This window comes from Nesoenas mayeri, assembly GCF_963082525.1.
Source record: "Nesoenas mayeri genome assembly, chromosome: 9".
Taxonomy (NCBI): domain Eukaryota; kingdom Metazoa; phylum Chordata; class Aves; order Columbiformes; family Columbidae; genus Nesoenas; species Nesoenas mayeri.
The window spans coordinates 15,409,470-15,429,115 of record NC_137557.1 but is presented as its reverse complement, the minus strand read 5'-3'; the positions used below and the strand labels follow the sequence as shown (position 1 = coordinate 15,429,115).

General features: G+C 38.1%; 1 protein-coding gene across 1 annotated transcript in view; it reads right to left on the bottom strand.

Moving 5' to 3' along the window:
• SLC9A9 (solute carrier family 9 member A9) overlaps positions 1-18,062 on the bottom strand; it is a gene marked incomplete at its 3' end in the record, with an annotated part of 191,006 nt that extends 172,944 nt beyond the window's left edge. Inside the window, exons 1-4 of the mRNA XM_080349551.1 lie at positions 17,774-18,062; positions 11,807-12,009; positions 7,676-7,753; positions 7,216-7,292 (exon numbers count right to left, since the gene is read on the bottom strand). Coding sequence (XP_080205677.1) covers positions 7,216-7,292; positions 7,676-7,753; positions 11,807-12,009; positions 17,774-17,948 — 533 coding nt within the window. The 5' untranslated portion in view covers positions 17,949-18,062. The remainder of the gene's footprint in view (positions 1-7,215; positions 7,293-7,675; positions 7,754-11,806; positions 12,010-17,773) is intronic.
• Positions 18,063-19,646: the final 1,584 nt, after the last annotated feature.

Here is a 19,646-nt window from a genome sequence, read left to right as displayed (position 1 = left end):
AAGCGTTAGAAAAATTGAAAGTACAAAATGTCTGAAAGGAATGGACTAGGGGCAGAGTATGTTCTCCTGTAATGTATGTTGTTTATAGCATCACAGAACTGTAGACTAACTTAGGTTGGAAGGGACCACAGGACATCTCTAGTCCAAACCCCTGCTCAAAGCAGAGTCAGCCATGAGATCAAACCAGAGTGCTCAGGGCTTTAGCCACTTAGGTCTTGAAAACCTCCAAGGATGGAGATTGCACAGCATCTCTGGACAAGCTATTCCAATGCTTGACTGTCCTCATGGTGAAAAAATTTTTGCTTATATCAAGTCAGACCTTTTTTAAAGTTACAATTTATGTCTGTCAATTTGTCCAGTACAGTTAAATGTATCATATGGAGTCAAATGTAATGGAGGTCTTCTCAGGCAGAAAGTATTAAGATGACAGTAAGGCTAGTGAAAAATCTTGGATGGTTCATTGTCATCTTAACAACCAGGAACTGAAGAAAAGCTCTGTATACTATTTAAATGTCATCTGTCACAGTGGAGAATCTGACTATCTGATCAGACCAGCTTTTGGAGGTTTTGTCTCCACTGAGTGTAGCATCTATCCCAGAGCCATCATGAAAGCAGGTGCATTTACAAAACCTTTCAGCCTAATAGCAGTTGTGCTCCATAAAAGATTTATCAGACGCAAACGTACTATTTCATCAACTGGCTCAGAATAGAGATTTGTAAAACAGTGGTGGGTGGGCGAACAAAGCATCTTTTGAGTTGGCTTATTATGAATTTTTTAAGGTAACAGGCAGGAGATCTGTGTCACCCTCTCACTTTCTGCTCAAAGTCAAGCACACCAATGAGCTATTGCCTGTACACTTCCACATGCTGGTCAGCATTTTACCTGTCTATCAGTAACCGGTCAGTTTGAAGAGACTAAAGGTTGCAGGTCGATCCATGCTACTGAAGTAGAACAGGGTTTTCCTTCTCTGTTTTAAATTTCTGTTACACCTTTCACCCTGAAGCAGTGCCAGGCACTTCACAAACAATTCACTGATTCCTCTTTTTGTTGTTATTGGTTTTTTTGGGTTTTTTTTCCCGGATTCCTGGAGAACATACTGGTATCAAATACCAAATTAATGATCATTTTGGCTGAGCCTCTTAGTATTCCAGGTCCTGTTTGTTTCTGCAGTCCCACACCTTTAGTGTTTGCCATAATACAATTCTTTCAATATCCTTAGTATGCTGAGGGGTTCTTCTAGAAGATACAAATAATTATACCCTGCTGTTCACCACATCTGTTTATGAGAAGAAAAATTGTGTTTCCTGCATGATCAACGCTGCTGCAGTAAACAATGTCAGATGTTTATTGCGAAATAGCTACAAATTCTGACTGAACTCACAGCAACACACATACTTGAATGCATCTTGGAAGAACTTCCAGCTCTGTGTGGGTGTTAGTGGCCTGGGAAACACTATTTTATATCAGTGTCTTGATTTAACACAGCTTATTATCCATAAGTTTACAAGTCATGCAAATGAGAGGCTTTTTTTCACTACTTTATAACTTATAGCACTGCCAGAACTCTCTAAGAATTGCTTAAGAGAAAGCCTCTTATTTTTTTTTACTCTCTTTGCAAAATTCCTGCCCCCAGATATCACAGCAAGAGTATACTTGCACGCTTCTCTAAACTCATACTTTACTAACCAATTTCAGATTCACCAAATATCTTTAAACAAAAACAATAAGTGGGAACTACCCCTTGGAACTGCAGCTGTGAGTTGCAGCTTGCAACTCCACAGACAGCAAGAGAATTCTTTTCAATGTGGACTGACCAAAGAATCAAAGCGACCATACTGGGGCACCGAGCTGTGAGTGCCTGTTGAATTTCCTCAAGGCAATGCAAAAATGGCAGAATACTGCCTCATGACAAAGAGAACACCCACATTCACACCAAAATGGGATAGGAAGGCAGCCAAAAAATCCAAAAAGAGTACCAACACAGCACTATATGCTTACAAAAGTTATACTATATCCAAATGAATGTCTGCTTACTAGTTTTGTTTTTATTTCCAGTCACAGACTGAATATCTGACTTCAAAAGATAAACAGAAATCATTAAAGACACACATCTGATTTCAGGGGGCTTTATCACTGGGGAGGGCAAATGGCCTATATATAACTTTATATATATATATCCCTTAGATAATCTCTACAGCATCAAGATCAAAACACTCCCCCTCACCAGTTTCTGTTTGTACCAAAAATAAAGCTTTTATGTTTTCTTGTGGGGCGGTGAAGCATTAGCTATTTACAGATGGCCCGTGTAGGAAAGATGGCCCTGGAGTTCTTGCATAATTTGGTGGGAACAGGCAGTAGAAAAAAATATTTTAATTAAAAAAAAAATACTACTTGTAGAGGAAGTAATTGTGAATTAATACAAACGTGATCATCTGGGAAGGCAAGAGTGTAGCTGGTGTAGCAGCAGATAATCCTTGTAAAGATATTTGCCTAGTTTATGCAGGGCTCAGTAACAAGGATACTTTTCTCTGTTACCCTTAACCTGGCCCCATCTGTCCTTGCAGAAACAGTTTCCGAAATCCAGAAGAATCCCATAGCACTGTACAGCAAATTCAAGCCAAACATTTGGTTTTGCTCCACTGTAACACGTAGCTACAAGTGTTTCTTTTCCAAGTTGGAAAGTTTATCCATAGCCCTCAAATGACAAAGAATAGTTAGATTATAAACTCTATACCGCTTCACATCAGTAGACACCATTTATATGTTTCATCAAGCTTCAGTCAGAAAGTGATATAGAACATGCCCATAGCTGAACTAAACTTCGATCTAGCATTTGCCAAACTACTGAAATATCTATGAAAAAAAGAAAATCCCCAGAGTCACGCAGTGTTCAGTAAACATAACTATTGCATCAAGAGCCTCTCAGGTGAGTGCTGCCATGTGCTTAATGAGAGAGGGAACCTGTGTCTGCTGAGACCTTGTCAATATATCAGTATATCAATATATCAATATCCTCTTTCCTGTTTCTACAAGGCCAGAGCAAGCTACTTATAGTTGAGATGAAGGCTGTAAAATAACTAACTTTTCAGGAGGAAATGAATACATACACACACACACATAGAGTAACTTTTTTGTTTTTGTTTAAAGGCTGTTTTCTGTACCAAAAATGATTAATTGTAAATAGTCTAAGTGGTAAGACATTGGAAGGAATTTGTTTCCTAATCTTTAGAAGTACGTTTGGATAGGCGAACTGATGAGAGAACTAAATCTTTGACTGCATAGTTATGTCAAGATGCACCATGCCCATGCAGATGAACGTTTCTTGCTACTGCTGCTTTTTAGCAATGCTGTTATTAATTCAGCCCATTGCTTCTTCCTTTAGGAGGCACAAAGAGGGGCTGTTAAAAGTGCATAGGTAAGAGTAAAGAAAAAACATTTTCACAAGGCGATGGAATATTGATACCAGAGACATTTTAAAGGAAAATGTCTGCTTTCGTAGGCAGGTTATGATGGAAACCTCAATCTTATGCCTTTTTTTTTTTTCCTTCAAAAATATCTGGAGTAGTATTTCATATTTCTTGATGTTTCTTTCCTTATCTGTTACAAATTTATATTCCTTTATGTATATGTCTATATTTAAAAAAAAAAGATCTGGTTTAAAAAAAATATTTAAGATTCAGTTTTTGAAAGAAAGAATTTAGAAAATTCTATTCTATTTTGAGCTTCTAGTGGTCATATGCAACATGCATTTGAATATTCATTTGTAGAATGGTGAGGAATGGCAAGGGAAAGAATTCTTGACTGCCTGTGAGAATCAAGTATGATGACTTATCTCTTACACTTTCATTTAAATGTCAGATGATACTTCTTTGTCCAAACTGTTAGTCATTGCAGTTAAACACAGATGCACAAAAAGAATATTTTGATTCTATGTGGGGTTTTTTGTTTGTTTTGTTTTTTTTAATTAGACATTCACTTTTAAACACTGTTTACCACAAAACAATCTGTTATGCTTATTCTAAAGCAAGCATCCATGCACTCACAGACTTGTACTGGAATTCATCAGACCAAACAAAGCAACTTTGGCTCTAATTGGAATATGGGGAAGTCCCACCGCTCCAGCCAGAGAAGGCTATGCAAACTGAGTAACTTATATAAACACCTACATCTTTCTGCTTGAAACAATGATCACCTTGGAATGACTCTTCCTAACAGCAGTATTATCAGCTGTTTGTATTTCATAACTTCACTGTCTTGAAACTACAATTACTCTCTTTTTTTTTTCTGATCCAAATTCTGTTTTTTTCCCTCAGCTTTATTCAAGCAAAATTCTCACTGCAGCCACACAAACTGATCAAACTTGGCCTAAGTTGTCTGCAAATAAGTTCGGTATTTGAGTTGCACACTCAAAGAGCTTTAAATTTCAGAAAAATCAGGCCTTGCCAAATGTAGAAGACAGGCTGGAAAAATATGAATGACAGCAAACATGCTGCATTCTGAGTATCTAAAATGTGGTTTTGGCATTGCATTTCAAGAGAATCCAAGTGAAACTGAATAAAAAAATCACAGATAAGGACAACTTTATGAAGTTATTGCTCTTTTGCATAGGCATCTTGGCCTTGGATGGCACCAAGAATGCTGATCTAAGAAGTCAGGATGATTTCAAGAGGGCAAAAAATGCAAATCTTTCTATCCCCCCTGCCACTCAGCACCTCATATGTTGCTCTGACAGGTTGTTACTATAGTATCAGGATCTTTCCAAATGCTTAAGCACTCTTCCACTGTCAAAATTGAAAATATCTATCACAGGCATGAATTATGGAAGATGCATCCCATCAGATAGCACAGTTTATTAAAAGTAAAATCAAAGGGAAGAGAGCACTGTTCCTTGCAAAAGCTGAAGCCAGGCCCTTCTCCCTGCTTCTTAGGGGGCTGATAGGCATTATGTCTGAGACGAGATAAAGGGCTGAGTTATTCCAGCCTGTAGAAAAGCAGCTCAGCTTTCTCTTGTAACTAGGAGGTGTGGTAACTGCTGTCTTCAGCTAACAGGTGGTTATAGAGAATATGAAGCCACCTTCTGAGGGATGCATAGCGAAAGGACGGTTACAGGGCAATGGTTACAAGGTGAAGCAAGGGAAATCCCGGTTAGATATACAGAAAAACAACTTTTATAGTGAGGGTGGTTAAACCCTGGAACAGGTTTCCCAGAGAACCAGCAAAATCTACATTCTTTGAGATACTCAAAACTCAGCTGGACAGGGCCTTGAGGAACTGGACTTAAATTTGAAGCCAGTTATGCATTGATCAGGAGGTTGGACTGCAGGCATCCAGACATTGCTTCCAACCTAAATTATTCGCTGAGTCTGTGAAACTCAAGTAGTCTGTTACAACAAGGGACTGCCCACCCTGTGTCGGGGAAAGCCTCAGGGAGACTTAAACTGTATGATTTTTCTTAGGAATGACAGTATTTGGAATTTAGACTAGACTCAAGATATAATGTTTGTTTTAACAAGCTTATCGAAGCTGCTCTGGCATTTTCCACTTACCAAGGGCAATGACACATGTCAGAGCTCATAAACCAAATGCATGTTTAAGAGCATCACTGGGATGGACAGCCCTACTGCTTTTCTGTAGTCTCCCAGAGCTGTTAGCAATTGCTTTACAGGAGAGAAACGGTCAATGGCTAAAACAAGGGAGAAGCAGAGGAAGAGTCCTAATGAGATCCAGAAGCACTGTTACCTCAGTAACGTGCTAGCATTCAGCTCAAACTGTTATCAGAATGTAGATTTTTTACTGAATTTCTAATTCTAACCTTTGGGGTGCTATTTGCATATGGATATGAAAAGAATCAACTCCAAGACTTAGGGTCATACAGAGGTGTAAAAAACAACAGGGGAAAAAATGAGTGGTGTAGCTGTCCAAGCTGTGAACGTCATGGATCTTTGAGCAGGCATCCACCCCCAAGTGACAGTGCTGGGATACCGATGTTTCTCTTTCACGCGGATAAGTGCTTTTGGAGCTCTATCACAAACTGTAGAGCCTCACGAAGAAATGAATAGGGAGGTTTAAATGTGGGGACACCAAGTAACCAGGCAGGAAATTGTTCTGATTGTTTAATTATATCATTTTGTGAAATTCTGTATATTCTGGGTCTTTAAAACTCCACATCTATTCCCCATTAGAAAAGAAGGATCCCCAAGATCTAGAGTTTTCTGCCTCACATTCTTTTCCAGAGGAGAACAAGTAATAGGAGAGGGGAGAGGATGAGGTGCCATTTCTCAAGGAAAGCAAAATTTCAGAAAGAAAAGCAAGATTAAGCTTTTCCACTCTAATAAGTGAGACACGTGGTGCATTGTCCACTGGAATTACAGATTTTATCTGAAATCTAAGGTATCCTTTGTCCTTGGCCCACAGATATTCAGCAGTTTTTTTCGCGCGGAGGGGAGACAGCCACATACAGAGCTTACACTCCTTGGTGTTTCAGCACAGAAGGTGATCATACTTTGAATGCTGCTTTTCATTGTGGAGTTTAAAATTTCCCGACATTTAGAGTGACCATAACTTCCAGAGCATTTAATAGCCACAGTGTCCCAGGTACATTATGCTTACTAAGCTACTTGTTTATTAGAAATCTAGAGTGTCAAGACAGATATGATGACATACCTATAAAATAACAGTTTTAAAATCATTGAAATCTAGTTCAACATAGTGCCAGACTGAGGCTTTTTGCATGAACTTCCACTAAAAAGTTTCACATAGCCTTTGAAATTACTCAATTTATTTTACATATATGCCACTAGGTATTTCTTCCTCCCCTTTTTGAGATTTAAAGTAATTTTTTGTTAAAGATCTGCTCTCCTCTAGAAGGAATTCTGGTTAGAGGCATGGAATTTCATTTGAGAGAATGGTTGTGTTTCTCAGAACAGATGGTTAAAGCTGTAGGGTTGTAGAAAGCAGTTCATGCTTACATCAATCATGGACCAGAAAGGAAGGACACATTTTCCTGAATGTCCTGGACAGTTTGTACTATCCAAGAGTTTTGCCTTTTCCATCTCAGCATTCCTTGATAAGGAATTACTTGATCTGTTCCATAAGTTGCGAAGTATATTGAAAATGCAGGGTCCACAATTCTTCTTACACTTCAGTTTTTAATTGAAAAAAACATTGACCACTAATAATGACTTCAGCAATAATAGCAGCATGCATGTACTTACCCTATGACAATGCAGGAGATGGCGGTTCCCAAAAAGGCATAGGTTAAAATCGATCCTAAGTTACGAAAAAAATGTCTCTGGGGAGGAAAGTTTGGAAAAAAGTCCTTTGTAATACAGTAAATACAAGAACATTCAGACCTAGCTGAAACACTGCATCCTAGAAGTACCATTTGTTACAACCCATATCTAAAATATAAGATGAAATAAAAGATTAACATAAAATGGTCTCCTCTGAAAACAGGAATGACCGAGTTTTATAAACCTCACAATCAAATCTTTGTACAGATACAGAAACGGAGCAGAATGAGGCCCATGCATCTTTCAGGTTCATCCATTCCTGTTAAATTCCTCCCATGTAATCTAATTGTTAACTGACTCTTTCTACTGTCACTGGCCTATTGGATTTATGAAGTAGTAACCATACTCAGTCACTTTTGTAATGTAAGAAAGAGACACATACCTTCTTTAAACTATATCCAGCATGAAATATAATGGGTGGCAGCAAAATATTGAAGAAGATGGAAGGATCAAATGTCATCTACCAGAAAGGACAAAAGAGAGGGTAAGGACACATAAAATAGCATTTAATTTGACAGGTTTTAATTGTAACTTCTTATCAGGATTAATCTCAGGATCAGCTTCCATGTCTGTGGGCCAGAATGTTACTCTGAGTTGTTTTCTTACAAGTATCAATGTGTAGTTCCTTACTCCTCATACATGTAGAATACTACTTGAAAAGTTTTAAAGAAGAGTATCAGTCATGCACCACTTTACAGGGAACACATAGAAGCAGCGTTACCTGTGGTAGCATCTGCACTACCAGACATCCAGCTTAGTCCCATGGCTCAATTCCTGGTTCAGACCTGGAATTCCTGTTCAGTTTCAGGGAAGACACATCGCCAGCGTTGTGCCTCAACTCCCCACATACAGAATGACGATAAAAGAAAAGGCTTACCCTACCAAAACCAGGGTAATGTTTCCTTTGAAGCATACCTATTTAGGCACAGACAGAGCTTGCTAATGTTGCTTAATGAACCACTGGCTGTCAGCTAATATGAGCTTTCTTGAACTACTGCACATGAAAACTGTGCATACTTTGACTATCTTCGTTACTTCACTTGAGTTAACCTAAAAGTGATAAAAAATTATTTAATGTCACATTTTCAGCAGGCAAGCAACATTCACGGGGCTAGGTAATGTAGCTCAGATGCAATGTAACTATTAAACTATAACTGTATGATCAGTTCTGCTAACCTGCCAGCACAGATTTCTCTTGTCCTAAAGTTTCTCAGTAAATCTGCTGACTGCTTCTCTAGCATAATTTCCATTGTAACACATCTTGTAAAGTATAATCAGTCCAATCCAGTCAATCAGTTTTTGCCTGACTGCAACAAAATAAGCTCTAGGCTCTCTGCAGTAACTAGCTATTTCTACTTCCTAACAAAATGTAAGTTTAGCAAAGCTAAATTGTCCTTTTTGACAAAAGGATTGCCTACACAGACATGAAATTCACAAATGGCATAAAGCCTTTTCTTCCAGATTTCAATTTGATGGTGTTATGATGGCCTTAATTATTAGCAGCTCAACTAATTTACTAGTAACATCCCCACTTCCTTGCTGTCTTTTCTATTTCTGTATGTGCTGATATTGTAAGTCATATTGTCATGGCAATGAAACTGTAATTTGCTTCTGGTGACAGTTATCAATCTCTGTATTCCTGAAGATGCAACATATCCCTGTGTTAGGAAATCTAAGAGGCACTGATGCTGTCCTATTGCCTACATATTTTCCATCTGTTTTATAGGCAAAGGGCTTTCCTTGTATCTTCAGTAAGCTAAGGACTAGATTTTCTTATATCCTCAATTATGTAAGGACTAGGTTCAGCCATTCTGCAAAGACTAACTGGATTCTCTGCCAAGACACAGCTAAGGTTCTATTTGCCTTCAGACCCGCAGGAGTGCTCCTGGGTTAGTCTCTTTGCGGTTCCCGTTCCAGGGTGCTGGCTGCCACAGCAACCGGCACAACTTCATCACATTATGCAGTTTGTTACACTCAAATGCCTGTGTAATGTAATACATTTTTGTTTCCTCAACAGCCAGAAAACGTTTATAAAATACCCATTAAAATTTTAAAAGTCATGCTAGAATGAGGATGATGTTAGGCAAGGCAAAAAGTTCTTATTCCAGCTGTTGTTGGTACACTGTTCATAATTACCTTCAACTTCAGGCACAGAGAGGGACTGAGGACAATGTTTAGTCCCTGCAATTCATTACAAGTAGCTTTCAATAAAATAGAGTCCTGTTTAAAACTACAGTATTGCTGGAGAAAAAAAATATTTTAATTTGCCTGTGTACTGCTTACTATTCTGTCATTGGTCTGGAACCAGGCCTCGGATCGCAGGACAGTGCTTTTAAAAGACACAGAATATAATTAATACAAAGGCTTGCAGGTCCTTTGTCCAGATAAAGTGCTATTTTAAGGCTATAGTAATCTAGATGAACTATTTAGCTTCAATAGAGTAAGATCTGCCTACAAACTTACTTCTCTCTTACTGATAGCTTGAGTTGATAAACAGGAAGTGAGAGCTCAGCCTGTTTTCCATTCTGCTTACTCTGAATTATAAAGCTGAAAAAAATGAGCTGGCAAATAATGTGGCAGCAACTTTAGCTATGCTGAAGTTGAAAACATGAAAGGAAAACAAGAAAACATTGAAAACATGGTAGGAAAAGGATTTTCTTCACTTATAAACTAACAGCCTCCAATGTTAATTTTGGAATTAATACAGTGAATATGTTGAACTATTTTTTCCATAGGGATCAGAAATCCTGACTGCAAATTCTATTATCCAAAACCACGTTCTAAGGAATACATGTTTGCAAGTCATGGCACAGTCTCTTCTTTCTGATAAATACACTTAGTAAACTCTTAGGTGAAAAGGGAATTACAATTGTACAAAAAACCAGTGCATGGTGTGATCATATTTTCTGGTTTTTACGTTAATGCTTCTGCCAGTCAGGAAGGCTGCCATGCATTGGTATTCTCTCCTAAATACTGCTGGATTCCTCTCTCTTTCCTTTTTAATTATTATTTTTCTTTTTAAGAAGGCATTTGCCGGATGATTTTAAAGGAAAAAGGAGTGAAAATCCAGGCAGGCTGAGGCCTCTTCAGTAATACAGAGAAACCCACAATTCATAGTTGCCACTTTTAAGAATTTTCCAGCAAAGGGAGACTGTGGAAAGAAGACTGGGCCATGCCCCGTAAGGCAACCAAAGCTTCTGTGGGAGTTGGTGCTCCTCCTTGCTTGTAACACAAGTCAGCTTCAATGTAATGGGTTTGATGAAGATGTTTGGTTGTAATGGATTAGTAAATATACCTTGGAAACTAAACACACCCTTTGACTAAAACAAACCTTGCAACCAACTAGCAGGAAAGGAGATGAAGATTCAGCAAAATCTGCCTAGTCTGACTGCCCCACTGTTTTCCTGTCTCCACCCACCACAGCTGTAACAGCCCTTGACACTCTGGGTCTTCCTGAGAATGGCAGAGCCTGGTGCTGCATCAGCAAGGAATTTGAGCAGATGGTCAAATCCTAATTCTGCTGAGTTCCCCAATGTACATTCTAAGCATAACTTTAAAGTTTTTATAATTATAACCACTATAATACACAGGAACATGTATTACTTTGCTAGATAAACTTGGAAAAAATGAAAATAATATCTTGCAATATTGTAAAAAAACCCCACTGCTAAGGGCTTAGAAGCTTCATGTGAATATCTGTTGTCTTTGAGCATAAAATCCAGCTTTTAAGAAGTACCTCTGCACTCATGAGTTCCTTAAATTGCTGTAATTTTTTAAGAAAGTGAATGTTACGGGAAGTAAATATTGCAAGGGTGGGGAGAGAATATAGTAACCAAGTAAAACATGTTAATTGTTATATACTGGAAAACAGAGAAGGCCATGGCGTTGTAAAAGACTGTAAACTTTCTCCCATAACTCCCTTTCTGCATCCAGCCTGAATTCCCACAATGCTGTCTCCCCAAGCTTGGGGGCAGGCAGTGAAACCCCCGCTGAGGACTGCTGCAGCAGTGAGTGAATGTTTGGGGATGTTGTCATGCATTTCAGCATTACCAAACTCCCCACTTATCTATGGAGGTTTACATATTTACAGGTTTATATTTTGTAAAATGTCCGTTGTTTGTAGTCACCTTTGTTGTGTACAGGAGGTAAACCTCCCTTGCATTATGCTGCCAGAAAAAAGGACACAGAGATATCAGTGGGGTTTATAAAGTTGTGGTGGCAATGAATCCAGGGCAGCAGTTGTGCCTGCAAGTGAACACCGTGTCTGCAGGAGGTGGGACAGTCACCTAAAAGAGTTCAGGCAACTATTCTGCCAGCATACAGACAGCTGTATGCGAAACAGTGCTCAGATTTTTACCACATATTTCCTTTCCTGTTCTCTTTCCTCACCCTTCTCATGCTAAATTCAGAGTAGTCTCCCTGTGTCACATTTTAGCTTGAAACTTGTTTTCTTCTCTCAATGGTGTAAATAAAAGAAATTCTTACACAGTTTAAAACAAAAATAAGGTTTTACCTTTTGAAGCATTGCATTGCCCTGGTGACCATTGACGTTGTGGTGGCTGATCTCTCTTTTGTATTGATATTCATAGACCTGATTAGTTATATTAATAAGTAGAGTGGATGGCCCAGATTTCAGCTTTTCACATTCATAAACAGTTCCACTTTCAACATCTGATGCTTTTGTTGCGTATCGTATAATTAATCCCATTACAAGGCCTGGAGAGTAAAAAAAAAAAATAAACATAAAACACAAAACCAAAGAGACTCAGGTACTTTAAAGTATCTAATGGTACACAATTATTAATTTGGAGAAAAATGAACTCTTTTAAAGCTAGGACACCTCCTTCTCAGTGTTTCCACCTCCACAGAGGTACACCTCACTCAACACTTCATGGACAGCCATAAAATATTCTTCCAAAAGGGTCATTTCATTAGGATACAGATGTTGGTTTGACACTTGCTCAGTTGTACTCCTGTTTTTGTGATGCAGTTGCACTCCTGTTTTTGTGATCCAGTTGCTGGAATCATTCTGGTATAGCTATTAGCTGAGTTGCTCAGTCACCGCATTTTCAATAGATATGTGGAAAAGGGAGATGCCTCCATAACTAATGTGCTGTACTGAGCACAAAACAATCAGCTGTACTTTTGGTGATTTTGCACACTTCATTTTTGGGGGCAAAACTCTGGTGCATTCTGCTTTCTGTAGAAGACTGCATGTATTTTCGAGACTGTATAAACATGGGAAAATAAAAGCAGAAAGAAGGAAAGGAAGATTAAGACTAGGATTAATTGATTTGATTATCTACAATTTAGGACTCTTCTGTAAGACAGACAATTTAGCTCCCTTTACTGCCAACAGAGAGGAAAATGTACGTATGCAATTGTCCTCTGTACGCTTCTTTCTGTCCACTCTAGTGGGAGCTTGCATGATTACCTCAGGAGAGGTGACCAATATTTAGCTAGACAACATTACTGAGATTATTTCCACCCCCAGAGACTTGGATTTGGTTTCAAATTTAATTTCCATCCTTCTTTTATATCCTATGTGCTTTAAGTCCCATGTATTACATTTTCAGCTGTAGTCTCTAGCTGCTTCTGTAGGAATTTTCTGGAATGGAAACAAATGCAAAGATTGTAGATCCTAGTCCTGCAAGACAGCTCTAAGTATAAATAAGTTAATTTGCAGAAAAGGCGTATTTTAAAAATATGATCACAGTAGCTGTAGAGAAATAAAGATCAACACTGGCTGAGATTTAAAACTGCAATTCAAGTTAGCCTTTTGGGTTTTCTTCTACCGTCTTTAGATCTTATTGTCTGATGGAGTCCAGATCCCGATAATGCACAGAGCCACACAAATAATGAAAGGATAATGAAAGAACAAGGAAATTATGAGAATATCCAAAGGCATACACATATTGGAGAAATTACATCAGAGAAGATTCTAACGATCGATATTCTTAGGGCATCAATGGGTCTTTGAGGTCCTTGTAGCTCTGAAGAAAATTCTATAATGTATTAAATTTGAACAAAATGTGGACAAGATCCATAATGATGGGTTGATTCAGAATATTCTCAAATGGTCTGTGGACGGTTCAGACAAAGACAATTGCTCTCACTACACTATATTGTAGGAGTCAATATAAGTGATGAGATTGTATAATATTCTTCCTCCAGTAATAATAAATGTGCCAAAGACCCTGTATAAACCCCCCCAGTGAATTAAAAATCTGGGAAGAATGTATTTAATATTTTATTAGGTGTATCATTTATGGAATGCACTTTCTGCCTTAAATCATTATATAACATTTGTTTCATTATAGAATTCAGAAGCCCAGATTATATTCCAAAGAAATAATTAATTTTTAAATAATGCACTCTCATTTCCATTACTCCTCCATCCAAACTGAAATCATGCTTCTGTAATGTATATTTAGAAACATTCTTTATAGTTCATGCAAAAAACCCAGAGTGGTGGACCTCAGTCCCCTAAAAAATCAGGGAGCATCTCTAACCACAGCATCACGAAGCCATTTCTTGTGAGTGCTACAATGATCGTGTTTTGCCATTCAGCCTTTCTAGGTTTTCCTTCTAGTCTCATCGACTAGTCCCACAGAGCCTTCAGTCAGCCTCCCCTCCACTCTGATGGGCACCACACATTCCCTAGGGGTGACAGCCATGCCAGCTGAGAACAATTTTAACCAAAGTTGCTAATTAACCTGGCAGATAAAAGGCACAGAATGCATTGGTGGGTTGTTGCTACTGGGTGTTGGGTTTTTGGTTTTTTTTTTTTTTTTTTTTTGGTCTGTTAGGTTTTTTTTTTTTAGTTGTTAAAGTTTAATTCTGGCTGCCTATCTGCAGGAGTGCTTTAGTCTCTTAATTATAGGTAACTGGTGGCACCTGTATGTAGCCCTGAGGATGAGAAATTCAGAGACACTTAGTTTTTCATTGTGCTAGCTCTGTGCTATTCCCCCACTAATGTGGGGGGCCATGACTTATGTATTAGGTGGGGAATGGGCACCTACCATTTCATGATGGAGGCAGCTAAAGATACCAGGCCCTGGAGGAGCTGGCTAATAGGCACCTAAGTCTTTTATTTGGTCTAGTGCTAAGAGGCCATCTTCTGGAGTCTGGTGCTGAGGGGGAGGCCACTGAGAGAAGCAACATTCAGGTTTTGTTACTGCTTCTGTAGACTATGCTGTTGTACAGAAAATTGTGCTGAGAATGTATATAAAGGATGCTCTTCCCTTCTAGGGTGGCACAAAGTTATTCTTTCATGGCCACCTGCCTCTTTGATATACAGAAATCAGGCAGCTGAGTTTGCTGTGTGGGGTCTGTTTGTCAAACCAGCTACAGTGTGCAGAGAAACTTATTCTCTGAGATACTGGAAAATGAAGGGATGAATGAATAAATAGGTAAGTCTTCATTCTCGGTCATTGTTTGCGAGTGATTTTTTTCATTTTGGTGCCTAAACAATTTGATTATATAAATAGCTACAAGCTGAATGCCCTGAAATGTGTATATACATACATATATATATATGTGTATACATTTTTTTGGTGTGTGAAATAATGTTGAATTTGTGTTGAAATAGTTCTTTTGACTTGATTCTAGGTTATGATAAATGCTTTGGTTTTTAACTTGCAAGTGCAGAAAGATTTTTAATTTAAATATATGTGTATTTAGTGTTGAAACATAGATTAAAAAGTCTGTTTTTAAGTTTCTAAATGGACAGTTTTCCATTATGGGCTTTTATTTAAGCTGGAACTATTCAGCCTGAAACTGCATTTTTCTACAAAGCTCTTGCAAAAACAAAACAAAACAAAAACCAAAAAACCCCCACAACCCTTTTATTTGTTCTATACTTTAAATAGAAGTTTCTGTCAGGCTGTTCCTAATGTTCGATTTGTGGCTGTTCAGCACTTTGCAGAAACTGTAAAATGCCTTCCTGTTTTTGTGCTTCTGTGGGTTTTTCTTTTCCTCTGGTCTTCCTCATATTTCACTTTCTTCATCCTTTCCACTGCTATTCCCCTGATGGCACACTTGATAAGGAATACAGACCCATCTATCCTCCTGTGGGACACAGTCTGCAAAATAAGTGGCCATATTGTTCTGTCAAAATGTTTGGTTTCTTGTGCTGCTATTCAGGTATCTAGTAAATAGTTCAATGGGCTGGAGTAAAGCAAACTGTAGCACAGAGCCTTTAGGCTTGTGCAAAGCAGGTATAAAACAGAATTGTTCTCATGATGAAAGCAAAAAAATAAGCTAGGGCAAGATTTGGGTCAGTGTCAGTGCTTGGTGTGACGATCCTCTCCTGAAGTAGCTGCCTGTTGATCTGACACCTCCCTCATGACCTCTGACACTTCACTTTATTTCCAGTATTGCTATTCCACAATGCTAAAGATACTCATATCGAAAATTTCTAAGGACAAAAAGGACATCAGCAGCTTTTTGGATCTTATGAATAAGCTTTTTTCTCTTTTGCAGTTGTCATAAATAATGCAAGGCTAAATAGATAGCTTATTTACAACCATCAGAAATGTTTCCTTTGTTCATGAATGTTTTAATAATTCAAAAGCTCTGTCCTGCTGGAGCACTAATCTCTTAAGTGATCAAAAGAATATCATGAGCTGGTTCTCCTCATGATGTTCAGATTATGTTCTGGGCAGGCAATGAAACACAACCAAAAGGTAGATACAACTCTCATTAAATACTGATTGGTTTGTGATGTTGTAATGCCACATATTTAATTTCTATTTTGATAGGCTTCTGTCTAAATCTTCAACAAATGTTGTCAGCCTCACATAGGAAACAGTACAACAGTGTACAGGAAGCTGCTATAGAAGAGTCACCCATGTAATTTGAAAAACATCACCGTAATTTACAAGTTGATCGTAATGAATGTATTTCACAGTGTTCCATGGTTTTCTTTTTGACGGATGTTAATAGAAATGCAACAACCAAATGTATTCTCAGTGCTGCTGTGTAGCTTGTAACCTATAAAACTGTTAAACAACAATCAAGGTGATGTTCAACAATGCAAACCATTGCATTTAACTAAGTATCATGTGACACGTATTTCATTCTCAACTGATTCAGTTGAGTATGTTTTCTGTGTGCAACAGATTAGAAAAAGGGCATACTATCAAATATATTTTTCCCACAGCTTTAAAATAAACACAAGGCAAATGAGAATCAAGAGATCTCACAGGCTGCCTCACCCAGGTGTCACAGGCTCAGTGACTGGCTTAATACGAGTCTCTTATTTACTTGCTTTCCTTCAAAGTATCAAGTCACTTGTGAAGATAGTGAACCAAGAGGATGAAATAGCCAGTGTTCTTGAAATTTCTTACAGTTATCTAATGAAATAGTTTGAAAGGGATACAAGGAAGACTGATCTTAAGCTGTAGTCCTCCTATAGAACTGAGATCATCTAAAAAAATGCTTGATATAGAAAGAGCAAATAAAGTTTTTACCTCAAAATCCAGAGGTCAGTTGCCTTTTCTATTGCAGGCTTGCAGTTGAACCTCCATAAAGTTTTTTGGATGAGGTGTGCCTTGATAAACGAATATTCTTCAAAATATGCAATCTTAACAACACCATTTTTGGGTATTACACTGCTAGAGTATGTGATGCACAAAGAATGAGCCTGAGTCAAAATAGGCTGGCATTTTGATATGTAATGACTGAGCTGTTGACTTATATCTTCCATTTTGACAGTTACCCACCTATATGTGTTTTATGGTAACAAAAATGGCAGTCACACACTTTTCTCAAAGTGAAACAACAGTAAGAGAGAATGACAAGATAAATTGTTATACATGTAAGTGTATGCCATTAAACTAGAGTGAACTTATTATCAGTGGACAATGCAGGAAGTTCTACATGAAAGTGATACACAATATTGCAAAATTTCATAAAAGAAGATTAGAACTAGACAGATAAACTGAAATTACAGTACAATGACAGTATTTAGAGAAGACTTGAAAAAGATACTCTACATAGTTCGTTTTTCAAAGGCACAGAGAAAACCAAATGAAAGATCTCAAGATCATTTAAACTTTATTAGACAACATGGCTGTACCCATAAAGCTCCTTAGTCTAACACTTTAGAATGCTATACAAACCAAGCATGGAAAATAAGCAAATTAAATAATCTCTCTCAATGGGAGCATTTAATTATATTCAAAACAATCAACTCCCTAGCTCCTGAAGTATCATGTAGTGGCTGTTTGCCTGTAGAGGAATATAACGTGCACGTTGTGAGAATAACCAGGTCACGAGTGTCGCTCCCTTACCCAGTCAGCCTCCCACTACTTCATGGGAGATGCTGTTACATTATTATTATTTGACTGTACAGTCATGGAGCTGATGACATGTCATTCAGCACACCTTCCGAGCTTCGTCAGTACTTGATCTCAAGTGCCTGATTATAAATACACAACTAGTGCCAACTTAAGTTGGCACTTGAGTTTATACTCACCATAAAGCATAGCTCCTCCAGTTTCATGCAGAAAGCGGAACCGATGGTTTTTGAACAACCAAATTGTTAATATTGTAAGAATGAGCAGAAAGTTGAAGACTAGCAGCTCCACAGCTCCCTGATGATAAAACTGATCTTCATCTTTCACTGACACGTATTTCTTCAACTTCTCCATTTCATTCACTTCATGGAAAATATGTGCAAAATAAAAGAAAAAAAAATCACAGGAAGCCAAGTTTTATCACCTTTGGTACAAAAAAGTCCAGATACTACAGAAATTCACCGAAAGCACATCTGTTTCATTTGCAGCCTCAGGGTAAAGTGCCTCAGCTCAGAATTCAGCTGGATTCTGGTTACAGCTTCCTGCTTCTCTCTTAAAGCCGCCCTGTCTCATTTTCAGTGTCGTGGTTGCATCGCTGGACTGCGCTTGCTCCAGCTGCAGATGCACGAGTTGCTTCCAAGTCTCAGAGTCTGTCAAATTCTAAAATTTCTTGTAAAACTTAGTCGGTGTTCATAATGCTTGTTCCTGTAGTTTACAGCATAATCTCTATCCTAAAAACACTATTTTGTCTTGATAGTTTAAGATGGAAAAACTGACGTTAAAAGAATGGCATAGCAACCTTCGCTACATTTTGGGAGCTTAAAAATCTTTCCTCTTTCCTACTTTAAAAAAACCCAAACCAATAACATTTTGGGCCAAACTAATCTGTACAGCATCCATTCCAAGTCAGGTATTTATCAAACATCACTAAAATAGAAATAGATACCTAGGTATCCATACTCTCAGTAATTTCAGGGCCGTAGCTCATATTAGTATGAGCATTGTGAAGGAGGTACTGTTGATTTAATCTACAATGTTTTAAAGTAATTTTTGCTGGGCAAACAATCAGTTCTGTCCTTTGCGTAAACTAATTTCATCACGTTTTACAAGTTTTCATTTTTTTCATTCACTTTGTATCAAAAGCATTTTCCTTCTATTTCTTTTATAATTAATGTTTGTTCTTTGCTTAAGATATTTTTTTTTTTCAATCTCTATCACTGGTTTTACTCTATTTTCTCCACTATTTCACTCTCTTCTCTCTTTTGTGTTTTATTTGTTTTCTTTTTGTGATTCTTACCTGATAATTTGCAAGTATAGTCTGGCTTATTTAACTCAAAACTGTATTTCTGAACTGATTATCAATGGAGTCTCTGTGAGATGAAAAGTTGGCAAAAAACAGCTGATACTTCCCAAATTACTGAACCATGCAACTCAATTTCAAGTAAGGATAAAACTTTGATGTTAACTAGTATTTTTGGAGAATTATTCACTACTGTAGTTGGAATGACAAAATAACATGTAAGGGAATTAGGTGTAGCAATTTCATTCTACAACCGATGCAACTCTCTTAAAAATGTTAGTCACATAGCCAAGGCTAATAACTTTTATAAAGGAGAAAAATAAAAAAGACGACTTGATTTCTGAAGCATCTTTCTGATGAGACTGAGAGAGCTGCGTCTGTTCAGCCTGGAGAAGAGAAGGCTCAGAGGGATCTCATAAATGTTTATGAATATCTCAAGGGTGGGTGTCAAGAGGATGGGACCAGACTCCTTTCAGTGGTGCCCAACGACAGGATGAGGGGCAACGGGCACCGAGTGAAACACGGGGGGTTCTGTCTGAACATGAGGAAAAACTTTACTCTGAGGTGCCAGAGCCCTGGAACAGGCTGCCCAGAGAGGTTGTGAAGTCTCCTGCTCTGCAGACACTCAAACCCACCTGGGCACATTCCTGTGCGATCTGCTCTAGTGAACCTGCTTTAGCAGGTGGGTTGGACTGGATGATCTCCAGAGGTCCCTTCCAGCCCCAGCCATTCTGTGATTGTGTGATTTGGGT